We start from the raw sequence: 13,209 nt of genomic DNA, 5'->3' as shown, positions 1-13,209 counted from the left end.
TAATGTATGTGAACCTCTTATAATATCTCAGAAAAAGTGTCATAAAATAAGAGACATGATAACTTGTTTGTATTATCATTTGGTGCTCCCTTTGTCTTACTGACTTTTTTTTCTTCTGATATTGAAGCCCTGAAACCTGATTGCAGTATTGCAGGTGAGATATCATTAGACTTATATGAAGAATTGTAGCTTCAATCTGTCAACCTCTATGCAATGCCTTTATTTAAAAAAACACAACCAAACACTGTATAAATTAGGCACTTAATTGTAATGTTTATTTAGGCAACATACATTTTGTGGTTTCAGGATTTTGTACTAAGATGCAAAAAATTCTTTTGGTATTAGAGAAATTGATAATTGGATGGGGCTAAATGTCCCAAAGGTATTTTATCTAAGTTATATAGATATCTAAAGACAATGTCATTTTCAAGTCCCACCTAAATATAGCACAGAATTAGGGTGATACTGGTTATGTGTTAGATGAAATGATTTATATACACCTCTGATTTGGTGGCTCACTAAAAGCATCGTTGAATGTGACAGAGTTATCATTTAAATTGATGGCCTAAGGGTTCAGGATGCTGGCAGGACAGTCCATAGAATTCTTCCATCTCATATCTCAGCAAATTAACGAGAAGGGTTATTACATATAAAAAGACACATTCTATCATACATAGTAGCAATTCTTCAAAATAACTAAATCCTGGAACAAATAATTTCAAACTCTGAAGTCCATCATTGGAATAGTGTATCTTGGATCTTAGTCAAAATACTACTATTATATTATAAAGCAAAGACCTACATTTGACATTAAGGAGGAAACTTTTTAGTTTGTTTTTAATGGTTGCTGCTTCCATTTGTACAGTTAAGGTCTTATTACACTTGGTGTTTAGTAGTTAGTTGTTGTTTACTTGTTTTTAAATATCACATTGTCCAGGTATACCTAATACCTGATTTCAGGTTTTTCATTTATCTTTTCAAGTCTCCTGGCTTTTCACTGCTGCCAGAAATAATTAAGACTGAAGTTCCCATTTACTTCTGCCTTTTAGAGAAGCCAAGAATATAATTTGTTTGCATAATTGTCAATCTCCATTCACTACCAAAAAAACAAACACAAACATCTTTAATACTGTCAGGAGATGAATTGAATAGTTATTAGTCTTTGAAGTAAATGGTTATAGAGGACGAGAGCAAGAAAACAAACCAATAGTAATATAACATAGATCCAGATCTCTCTGTGCTTCTTTTTAATGATGTTTCTTGTACTGTGTACCCAAACTCCCCAAAGGGAACAGTACAGTAATGTGAACACTACTTAGCAAATACCTATGAAGAAAATGGCTCACTGAACCACTGGAAATGATTCTGTTCATGGCAGTGTATCTCATGGATGCAAGTTTTGAAACTCTAAGGCCAATTTTAACACTTGTTGTTTTCCACTGTTTTTATTTCAAATCAAACCAACAGATATTTGCTGAGTGTTGTGTGCAAGATCCTGTACTAGCTACTATGAAGAATACGAAGAAATATAAAACATAGGCCCTGTATTCAAGGAGCTAAGTTTAATTAGGTGCTTATAATCTAGTTTTACTTGAAAACACAGAAAAGCAGATGGTGTATTCCACTTTAACGATAAGCAAACATCCCGAAGGGGATGTGTTCCTTGATCTCTACCATCTTAACAAACATATTTAGATTTAAAACCTGAAATATGCTGATTTCTTTTTCATGTTTTACAAATATCAAATAGTATTAAGGAAAAGATAAAACTTAATTTTCTCATTAGGATTTTTGTTATTATTGGTTCCTGATCATTATTTGCCGAAATTAAGCAGATAAAGTTTACATTTAGAAAGAACAATGTAAAACCAGTCTGTATCTGAGATTGTGTCTATATACCCAAAATTCAATTTTCTGCAGTTCTAGGTAATTTTAGCTCCAAAACTCTTTTACCTAAAACATCCCAGATAATTAAAAACAAAAAGCTTATTTTGCTATTTTGTTAAGTATTTGCAGTTAATTTCATAGCTTTTCTTCATTATTTCCAGAGACAACTACCTGAGAATTTATTTCTGTTGTTCAGCTCCTACTTTAACAAAGAACTTTGGTTTTTGAGTATTTGTGTTTTAAAGCCCTCATAGTAATAATACCTAATCTACATGTTTTACATTAATAGCTGAACGATGGGCTTCTTGTATACAGCTGTGAAAGACAAAGTCATAAAAGTTTTTACATTTACCTAACCGTAAATAATGTGTTCATTATCCAGGTATCTATCAGCTGTCTAGTTTCCAATTTTAACAGGTGCTCCCATATAGTTGGGAATTTGATAGATCCTGATAGTGAGCAGAGGTCTCTTTGTTCTCTAATGCAGTATTGCACACGTATTCAGAGAGAACTCCTTACATTCTGCTGCTGCCGTTGCTATATGTTTCTTTTTAATACCCTCTACACTTTTGTACCTTTCATGTATTCCACTTTTATATTAGCTGCACTTATCCTGTTGATCCAGGCCTTTTGATCTTGATCTGTTATGATGATCGCACCATGGACAAGAAATATTTTATTTAGAGTTTCACTGTTACATGAGTGATAAGAAATAGCATCTTTGCAACTTTTTGAAGAACTAAGTTATCCAAAAGTGGTTCCAGCAACTACCACCACCACCACCATCACCATTTGTATAGTGCTTTAAGGTTGGCAAAACTCTTTACATGTTATCTCATTTAGTCCTCACAACAACACCATGAAGTAGGTGCTGTAGTTATTACCATGTTTACAGATGAGGAAACTCAGAGTAGAGAGGTTAGGTGACCTGTTGACAGGTCACGCATCTGATAAATGTCTGAGGCATGATTCAAACTTGGGTCTTTCTGACTCCAAGTCCAACACTGTATCCATTGGACCACCTCTCTAGACTAACTCCAGTTTCTCTATATTTCAATTTACTCTGTATGTATCTTGAATGTGCAGAGTTGTTTTGCATGTTTTCTCCCCTGTCATATTGTGAACCCCTTGAGGACAGGGACTGTCCTTGCTTTTCTTTGCATCCTCAGAGCTTAACTTAGTGGCTGGCACATATTAGACACATAATATAAATGCTTTTTAACTTGACCACTGTAGCTGAGAGAGCTAGAAGTTTTATTGTCTTCTAAATAGGGCTCCTTTCCCAAAAATAAACATTATTTTTTTGATTATTAATGCAAAAAATAGAAGTATTAGTAACTGATAAATACTACTAATAAATATTGTAATGGATCTTATGTTCTATCAATGTGAATACTTTATCCAGCCATGCAGATGGCAGCCTCTGTATGGTTGCTTGTCCTTTGTGACCTTTATCCATGTCATCCTATTCCTCATAATGTCAACTAATAAAAGAAAAACCCAAAATATCCCGATTTTCTTATGAAGTATGAGCCCATGCCAAACCTGACAGAAGTCCATTTAGACCCAGAAAAGTATTAGAAACATTACTTTGTGCATAAAAATTGTGCTATGACTTATCTTCCTTTTTAAAAGTAAATTCTTAACATTGTTGTTGACTGATTAAGAAATTCACTTTTTCTGTTTTCTTGTTTTTCTTTTGCCAGTAGTATTAAGAGTTTATTGATAAAAATGTAAAACATTTTGCAATAATGGTATTGTCATGTTGGAGTAATTTTGAACTCACCATTCTTATTTCACAGGAACAGCTACTTAAGATCATGATATAAAGCTTCATTAACACAGTTACCCGTAACAACAATCATAATGTTGTCACTCTTTGCATTTCACATGGTGGAAGTAGTCTGGACACTCACATTTTCTTATTTGGTGGGAAGAGTGGATCTTGGGTTTGCGGAATCTATTTCATGTATTTTAGTCTCACCTAGTGGTGAATGGGACATGGTGTGTGCTCATGCTGTTAGGGGAACACCACAGGAATAGAAGGGTGTGTGGAGCACTTGGAAGGCTTGTCTTTTGGATCTCGATGCAGACAAATCAGTTTACTTATGACATGGTTGCTCTGTGTGGTTGATTTTCAGGGGGGATTTATTCAATTTCCCAAGCACTCAAGAAGTGGAAGATGAAAAAATGGAGGATGAACCTAGCCCCTGGCCATGCCAACAACAGCCCATCAAGCACACTTCTCATGTTGAGGCCCCTGTTTCCCCAGCCGCACAACAGACTGTCACACAAGTGCCATCCAGTCCAAAAGGAGATACTGTGGAGATGAATGTGGCAGGAGATAAGCAAGAAGAATCGAAAACCAGTCAGGACAAACACAGTAAAGTCTTGTCTACAAGCCCAGGAACTAGAGGAGAAAGCATTTGGCCCAACGCAAATAACAAAGAAGTCCAGACAACAGAACATTCCCTTTGGGCTCCAACTGTTGTTTCAGTAGCAACACAAACCATGAAAGGAGCCTGTGAACAAGTAGAGGTGGGGACCAGCATGGCTGACCAGAACCTTGGGAGACAAGATGCTAAAGTACAGACTGAAAGGAGGAATGCTGAGAAACCTACAAATGTCTCAGGAGATGATACTGACTCTTTGCATAGCCAGGTAAGAACAGGTGTGGGACTTCTCTGGGATCTTCTAAACTGTGTGATCCACTGGTTAATAATCATGTATTAGTCAACAGAGAAGATGAGACTTTGACAATATAGGGCTATGTTTCCTATTGAACATGAAGGATACTCTCAAGAATGGAGGTGGATTGGGAGATGTTAGAACTATAGCTAATCTGTAATATTACAAGGAAAACTGAGTAGTATTTGAGTTTAAGTAGATCTCCTTTTCTCTTGAAAGAGAGGCTTAGGTGAACAATCTTCACCCTATTTCATAGCTCTCAGAATATTGTTGCCCTGAGTATCTTCCTGTTCCTTACTCACCTATCAGGACTTAGTCTACTTCCTTATAGTTCCTGGGAGTCCTTTTTATGGGAATGTGCGGGAGGACTGAAAGTTGGTGGGAAGGGATTGGAGAAGGAGCTAATTATGAGCAGGAGGGAGTACAAGTAGTAGGAATAAAAAGAGGAGAAGGTAGAAATTTTGGGGACTGTGGAGGAGGTATTACGATTTGTAGTGGGTGGGAAAGTATCAGGGACTGGTAGGAGTAGGGATGGAGGAAGAAACTGAGAATATAATAAATAAAACACTAAAAACTGGGTGGTTTTAAGGAGAGAAAAAGTTATATGTTAGATTAACAAATCTGAAAATAAATTTTAAAGATTTCTTTAGGTGGCTGTGGGGTCCCTTGGGAGAAAAAAAATGGAAACTGATAGAGGTTCAGCTATGTGCTCTTACTTAGCTTATAAATAAATAAGTTATGGGTCATCTTCACTTTGGATCTAGTTAGGAAAGGCTTCTTTCTAATCATAAACCCCTCATCAGGGGCTTTCCAAGGGCCCCTGTGTTGAGCTGTAACACATCCTAGCTCATTTCATTTATCCATGCCTTTTTAGGAGTAAAGCCCTATGAGATATTATAAGAATCCTTTATTGCCTGAAATGCCTGGATAAAGAGGTGATGTTCTGAAGCTTCAGTGTATTATCTGTAAAAGGATGGTAGTTTCAACACACTTGTAGCAGATCAGTTCTGGCACAGGAGACATACCACATCAGCCCCCTATTTCCCTGTTTTCACCTTTAAGGTGTTAGTTGAATCTTATAGTTTAATAATTTGTGTCCAGTTTTTGAGCTGTGGCTGTATGACGTGGTGGATAGAGAGCCTGCCTTGGAGTCAGGAAGAACTAGGTTCAATCCCTGCCTGTGACACATTCTAGCTTAGTGACCTTGGATAAGTATCTTAAATTCTAAGTATCCTTAGAAGCCCTCTAAGACTATAAATTACAAAAGATTTGTCAGTCTGTATCAGTGGAGGGAATTTGTACTGTGTATGTTTCCTATATAGATGAACTAATTGGTTCAGACTAAAAAAAAATTTAATTACTGCTTCTCTCTCTTTTCTCACCTAAAATATTTTCTAGACCTACGCTTTCATTGGCATGGGGAACTCTCAGTGAGGAAATTTCTTATACCAATTCAGATGGGAAACTCTGCAATTTGTTGGCATAGGGGGTTGCTCGGAGGCCATGGGAAGTTAAGTGACATATGTGTCTGAGGCAGCACCTGAATACAGGCCTTCCTGACTGGGGCCAGCTTTCTATGCACTATACCATGTTGCCCTTTTCCTCACTAACAGTGGCAAACTTGATCTGTACTTTAACATGCAGAGCAGTCACCTGAAAGTCTGGAGGTCTGACTTCTTGTCTCAGCTTTGCCACTGACTCATGTCCCTTTCATCTTCTGATGGCTTCTGTAAGGTGTTAAGGCCAAGGATGTCAAAACTTTTAAAGCTGTGCATTGTGGGTGAGACTTAGGCCTGTTTTAGTGGAAACTAATTTGCTCCTGTAGTCCTTAAATTTTGAATTGTGCCCCTGGAACTAAGATTTCTCTGCATTTAAGGGAGTATTTTCTTTGACATTGCCCTTGTCCCCTTCATTTATGAATAAAAAAATAAGCTGTTTACTTTCATACTCTTGTACATTTTCAGAGAGCTATTCATGAGAAAGCAACATTAGATTTTCTGTCCTTTCCTTTTTTATTTCATCTGTTTTTATGCTAATATCAATTGGTTTCTCTCATCATATGGCTTCTATGTAGCCATATGATTATATTTAGGGAATGTACAGGGTGTCCCTAAAGTCTGGACACATAGGAAATCTCATTAACATCTCATTAACCGTTTCACCAAAGACTCTGTTGTTCAGCGACTTCTTTTTCTGGGGTATGCTAAAGGAGAAGGAGTACTCAATGAAAATCACAGATGCAACACACTTGATTGAATGCATAAAGAGTGAATGTGCTAAAATTGACGACCATGTGGAGTTATTGCATCGAGTTCTCATGAATCTTGGAAAGCGCATCAATCTTTGCATCACAAATGATGGAAATCATGTTGAGGATGTTATTTGTTAATATTCCAATTAAATAAAATGTTGTTGAAAATTTCATTTCATTTCTTGAAAATACACATTTTTGCCTATGTGTCCAGATTTTAGGAATATCTTTTATAAATGCTATGGGGAATTTTTATTTTTCTTATATTTTTGTGGCAGTCGGTGTAGTAGCTATACCATGTAGAAGTATGGGAGTGTGGCTAGAGCGTTGGACTTGGGGCTAAGGATTCTTTAGGTCAGACCTTGCTTCAGACATTCGGTAGCTCTGTGATTCTAAGCAAATCACTTAACCTTGTTTAGCCTCAGTTTTTTCATCTATAGAATGGGGATAATAATAGCACCTGCCTCCCACAGTTGTTGTGAAGATCACATGAGATAATATATATGAAATGCAAACCTTTAAACTATAAATGCCAGCTATTATCATTATAATCTGTTACCTAGTACCTTTCTGAATAATAATGTGTTTTAAATTTCAATCCTTGTTGGAATCTTAGATTTCTGTGACATTCATTTTCACATGGTAGCTTTTTATTAACATTTTCCCCACTTCAGGTATGAAAAGTAGTAAATATGAATTTATTTCATTCCATATATTTCCCTCATGGCAAGTGATTTCATTTTCAGCAACAGCAGCAAAAGGATATATTATGAATGCTTAGTCTGAGCAGCTGAAGAGATATGTGTAATCCTTTTAACTTTAAAGCAGGACTAGCAGGGGTGAACTGTTCTGAACAAGCATTAATATGCCTTCTACGTGTCAGGCATTGTACTAGGAGCTGGAGATACAGGGACAAAAATGGCGTATGCTCACAAGTAGCTTGCATTCTAACAGGAAACATAATGTACATAAATAGGTATTGCAAAAGCCATACGAGGTAACCTTGGTAGGAGAAGTGCTATCATCTGGAGGGCTGGGATAGGATTCCTGCAAAAAGCAGTACTTGAGTTCAGTTTTGTGTGGATACCATGGATCCTGAGAAGTGGAGGGGTGAGAGGTGGGCAGAACAGTCAGTGCAAAGACAGGGGAATAGGAAATCTAATGTCAAGTTTGAAGAGCAGAGAGAAAGCCAGTTTAACTGTACTTAGAGCATGTGGAGAGGGGAGTGATATGTAATATAGAAAGCAAAGTTGGGACCAGGTTATAAAGAGCTTTAAATGCCAAAGAAAAGAGTTTATATATGGTCCCAGAGATCATAAGAGAGCTGTTGGAATTTATTGAGGTGTATGGTAGCAGTCAGAGGTAGAGACAGTAACAGAGTCGGAACTGCACTTTTTGAAAAAAATCGCATCGGATGTGGAGGATGTATGAGAATGGAGCAAGGCAGGGAGGCCAGTTAGGAGATGGCTATAAAAGTCCAAGTGAGAGATGATGAGGGTCTAAGTGGCTGTACAAATGGAGAGAATGGGATAATAAACATGAGATGTTGTAGAGGAAATAACTATTAGTATGAAATAATGTGATATTTATATTTAATTGTATTTGTTTGAATTCTTTAGTTTTTGTAGCTCCTTATGAAATAAGAATTTTGCAAGTGTATGTCAGAGGTTACAACTTACTAATTATCAGGATTCGTCCTTGAAAGAACCTCTAATGTGGGAAAAATCATAGGTTTAGAGATGGAAAGAAAGCTCGGAGGTCATCTAGTCTAACTCCCTTACACATAAAGAAACTGAGGCTTAAGAGATTAAGTGACTTAAAATAGCTAGTGTCAGAGCTGGGATTGGAACCTGGTCATTTGACTTCAAAGTTGACTCTTTTTACAATTCTACCAAGACTTTCAGTTACAACTCATACCTTATTTCCCACTACAGAATTCATATTAGAAAGAAACCTTATAAAGTCCTTCCACTTAAATTAAGTACAGGACTGATTCCACACTGGAGATTTCATACTGGAGAAAAACTAAATGAATGTAACAATGGAGGGGAAGTTTTTTTTTCCTCCAGAACCAACACTTCACATGTGATCAGTTCATAGTAGAATGAGAAAAATTAAAATAAAAAAACGTTTTTAATTTCAATTTTTTTTAAAAACTAAAAATTTATAAAAACAGCATGGCATTAGTACATAGAGGACTGGCATTGGAGTCTGGTAAGCTTAACCTAGAGTTGCCTCTGATACATACCAGCTATGTGACAACAAGCAAGTCACTTTTTCTCTTAGTGCCTCAGACATTTCTCTGAGACTATGAATTGCAAGTTGCAACTGTGCATGTGAGTGCTGGAGGTTTATACACCAGGAATTCTCTACATTGAAGAAATCATAGAACTGGATGGGAAAAAAATTATACATTTTATTTTCTAGTGTGAGCCAAGCTTCACTTGGTGTTTTCACATGTCAGCTTTCATTAAGGCACAAGGTTTTATTTGAATTAATAAATTATTTTTCTTTATGATAGAACTATAAACAGGATTCTCACTTACTCCAAATTTGTTTGTATAAATTAACCCAGGTCTTTAGGTGCAATTCATCTACAGTATATCTATTGAGTAGATTATGTACTTAATATATAAACTCTGTGAGAAATCATATCCATTTCTAGCTGTAATTAATTCATGTAGTTTTACTGTATTCTGATTTCATGAAACATATTAATTGGAGCATTTTGAATTGGTTGGGTCATAGTTATATCCATTCGTAGTAACGTGTTAATTTTCTGTTCTGCTGTTTAAACGTTATAGGGAGAAGAAGAATTTGACTTGCCTCAGCCCCCACCTGGCCAGGTCTTACATCGCCACATGCGAACTATACGTGAAGTACGCACACTAATTACACGTGTTATCACTGATGTATATTATGTAGATGGCACAGAAGTGGATCGAAAAGTGACTGAGGTAATAATACACTAGATAAGTGGCAAATTTCACTCAATAGAATGTTACTTTGGATTTTTTTTAACCACTCTATCTCTTCCCTATGTCCCCATTATCCAGCTTACTGATACTTTGTTTTCTCTATGTTTTGTATCAGAAAGTGAAAGGGTTAAGTAGCTCAGGGACCTCAGCACAAGGCTGAAAGTTAATGATTCTAATTTCTCATCCTCTCCCAGTCCTGATTTTCCTATGTAGCACTGATCTTGTCAGTTAACCTCTTGGTGTTATCTTTTCCTCTAATGTAGAGATTTAGAAATCACTATCAAGCTTTCTTAGATGTACAGTATTAATAAGGAGTAGCAAACTAAAAATACAATTTAAAATTTTTATATAACATTTAAAAACCTTAGTATAGGATTGTTGGATTTAAAATTGGAATGTATCTCAAGAAATCATCCAGTCCATCTCCATAATTTTGTGGATGGGAAAACAGGCCTGGTGGTGGGGAATTCCTTAGATCATATAGGTACTAAGTAAAAAAAAACCAAAAGACAGGATTGGAACCCAATTTCCATTAAACAGTTTCCATTATTATACCATAATTCATATGCAAATTGTAATACAGTTTTGCAAGGCATCTGTTGTAATCACCCAGTCAATCACAGAATCATGAATTTAGAGCTGGAAGGGACCTTAGAAGCCATCAAGTCCAATACCCTCATTGTATAGATGAGGAGACTGGGCCTGAGAAGAGGTTAAGTGATTTGTTCAGGGTCACATAGCCATTATATAAGGTAGGATTTGAACCCAGGTCTTCCTGACTCTAAGGCCAATATTCTTTTCACCACTCTATGCTGCCTCTTTTCCTCCAGCTTTGGAATGTTAGGAATAGATTCTTTGTGAAATTCTGAAAGTTCGTGTTTTTGGAAGCTGACATAGACTCATCTTCAGGGTTGGTGTAATGTCTGAGTTTTTGATGATCACATTGAGACTTGTTGCTCTGGTTAAAGTTATGTACTGACCTCAGAACTAGAGCTGAAATTGAACTTGCTGAAGGAATTGCATATTTGAACTTCTGCTGGTGAGTCTGATTCAGAACTGGAGAAACAAGGCAGGAGATGTTATTCCTTTTGTATCTAGATATTCAGCATAGTTTTCAGTTTCTCTGGCTATTTTAAGAATCCACTAAGAGGTCCATTATTGAGCTTTTGAAAGAACTAATGCTTTTAGATGCAACTGTACCTCCAAAGGTGGTGAAACATATTAAGGCATCAAATATATATATATGTATCTCTCATAATAATAATAGCTCACACAGATTGCATTAAGGTTTACAAAACACTTTGTTCACTAACAGCTTTGTAAGGTAGTAGTGGGAACATCCTTATCAACATTGTATAGGTAAATTAACTGAGGCACGAAAAGCTCCAATTACTTGGCCACATGCACACATAGCAAGTTTTAAAGCCAGGATCTATGTTATTGGACTTTGTGTGGCTGTTCCTACTATTTGGATATTCATTATTCCTATTAGAGATTTGGAATAATCTTTCATATGGTAGCTGATCATTTACATTTCTTCTCTGGAAATTATTTGTTCATTATATTTGGTTACTTATTTTAGGGAGTGCCTTTTGGTCTTATATAATTGAGACAATTCGTTGTATATTTTGAATTCTTTTTTCGACTGGACCTATGATTTCAACTGTATGAGAAATCGCCTCTGCAGCTTGACTTGCCTAGGGTCATCTGGCCGGGCTGCCTCACAGTGGGGACTGAACCTGGTCTTCCTGAGCCCAAGGCCAGTTCTGTCCACCATATCATGTGCTCTCTCTATCTGTTGATATATGACTTGTCAGAAATATTTAATGCAAACCCATATTTGGTTAAGAATGTGGCCTCCCCTCCCCCTGCCTTCATCCTCCAAGTCACACTTGTGAAAGAGATCTTCTGTTTTCCAAATTGTTATGTTACTTTTTTATATAGGCTGTGGATGTGAGATACTGGTATAATCTTAATTTCTACTTCCTTCCAATTTTCCCATCAATTCTTGTTGAATAATGAGTTATTTACCCAGTAGTTTGATTTCTTGGCTTTATTGACTACTAGGCTGCTAAATTTGCTTATTTCTGGGTCTGGTTAGTACCATTTATCTACCTTTCTCTTTTGAATCACTACCAAAACAGTTTTCAAGTTTACTTATTTATAACATAGTTTGTGATCTGGTATTACCTATGTCCCCTAAATTCTTTCTTTTCCCCATTATTTTCCACAAGGCTTCAGAACTTTTGTTCGTTTGAGTGAATGTTGTTATTTTGTCGAGTTCCATAAAGTACATTGCAGTTTGAGTGGTGTCACAGCCCACTGGGCACTGAGCTCTGGTTCCATCTTCTTGACCCTTCCTCGCATAGATCTAACAGGATGCTTATGCTCACTGATGCTAGTCTTGCTTATTGTTGATACCTCTTTCCATGTTTTATGCCAGCCTTTCCACCCCATAGTTGCTTTCTGCAGGGATAGGGAGGGATCCCTCACTTTATGTTTGAAGATTTTCTCTGCCAGTTAAAATTCTCAATCCATGTGCCTATATCTGTGAGAGCTGTGCTGAGACAGCTTGCCACTTCATTTAAGGCATTCACTTGGGTGCTTTTTAGGAAAAAAAAAATAGTTCTGTACCCAGCATTGGGTGCTTATAAACTGTTATCATGTTAGTCTCACTTCAAGAATGAAGAAGCCACATCCTCTTCTAGATTCTGGTCACTTCAGATGATTCCTTCCTTCTCCCCATACCTACCCTGGAAAACATGTATATTGGAGTCTGAGAAAGGGCTAGTAGGTAAAATGTAAGTCACATTGGACTTGGAATCAAAAGACCTAGGTTTGAGTTCCAGCTCCAATACTTACCAGTTTTATTATCTTGTACAAGTCATCTCTTAGCTCTGAGCCTCATTTCCTCATTTGTAAAATGGAAATATTAATCCTTGTACTAGTCATCTTAATACTAGAAGTAGAAGCCCTTATAGGAACATTTCCTTATTGGATAATAGATAAAGAAGGTTGTCACAGGTAAGAAAACAACAGGAATTATTTTAAGACCTTTTTGACTCACCTTAGAGGCCATTGAGAACTTGTGACAGATGAACAGCCAAAGGACACACTCTTCTATCATATTAATTTCCATTAGTGATCACAGAGTAAACTTGTCCCCATTGTCTTGCCTTAAACAAGGAAACTTAGAGGTCCCTTCATCTTTTAGATGGGGAAACCGAGGTACAGTGAGGTTGGTTAAATGCCAAGGGTACATAGGTAATAAGTGGAAGAGCTGAGATTTGAATTCAGATGTACTTTCCATGGCATCAGGCTTTCTTGAACTTCCCCTAGTGGCCATTTGGAGGAGTATGCATGCTTTTGGAGAAAGAAGCTACCTTGTGTAATTGTTTAAATGGG

The 13,209-nt window shown here is 36.8% G+C and overlaps 1 protein-coding gene across 2 annotated transcripts in view; it reads left to right on the top strand.

Moving 5' to 3' along the window:
* The window catches only part of TP53BP1 (tumor protein p53 binding protein 1), a 118,447-nt gene that overhangs the window by 72,391 nt on the left and 32,847 nt on the right, over positions 1-13,209 (top strand). For both annotated transcript variants that reach the window (XM_036735130.1, XM_036735129.1), the window contains 2 exons: positions 4,029-4,548; positions 9,631-9,783. In XM_036735130.1, the coding sequence (XP_036591025.1) occupies positions 4,029-4,548; positions 9,631-9,783 (673 nt within the window). The remainder of the gene's footprint in view (positions 1-4,028; positions 4,549-9,630; positions 9,784-13,209) is intronic.

This window comes from Trichosurus vulpecula, chromosome 8 (assembly GCF_011100635.1).
Source record: "Trichosurus vulpecula isolate mTriVul1 chromosome 8, mTriVul1.pri, whole genome shotgun sequence".
Lineage (NCBI taxonomy): Eukaryota > Metazoa > Chordata > Mammalia > Diprotodontia > Phalangeridae > Trichosurus > Trichosurus vulpecula.
This window is presented reverse-complemented; position numbering and strand designations above follow the sequence as displayed.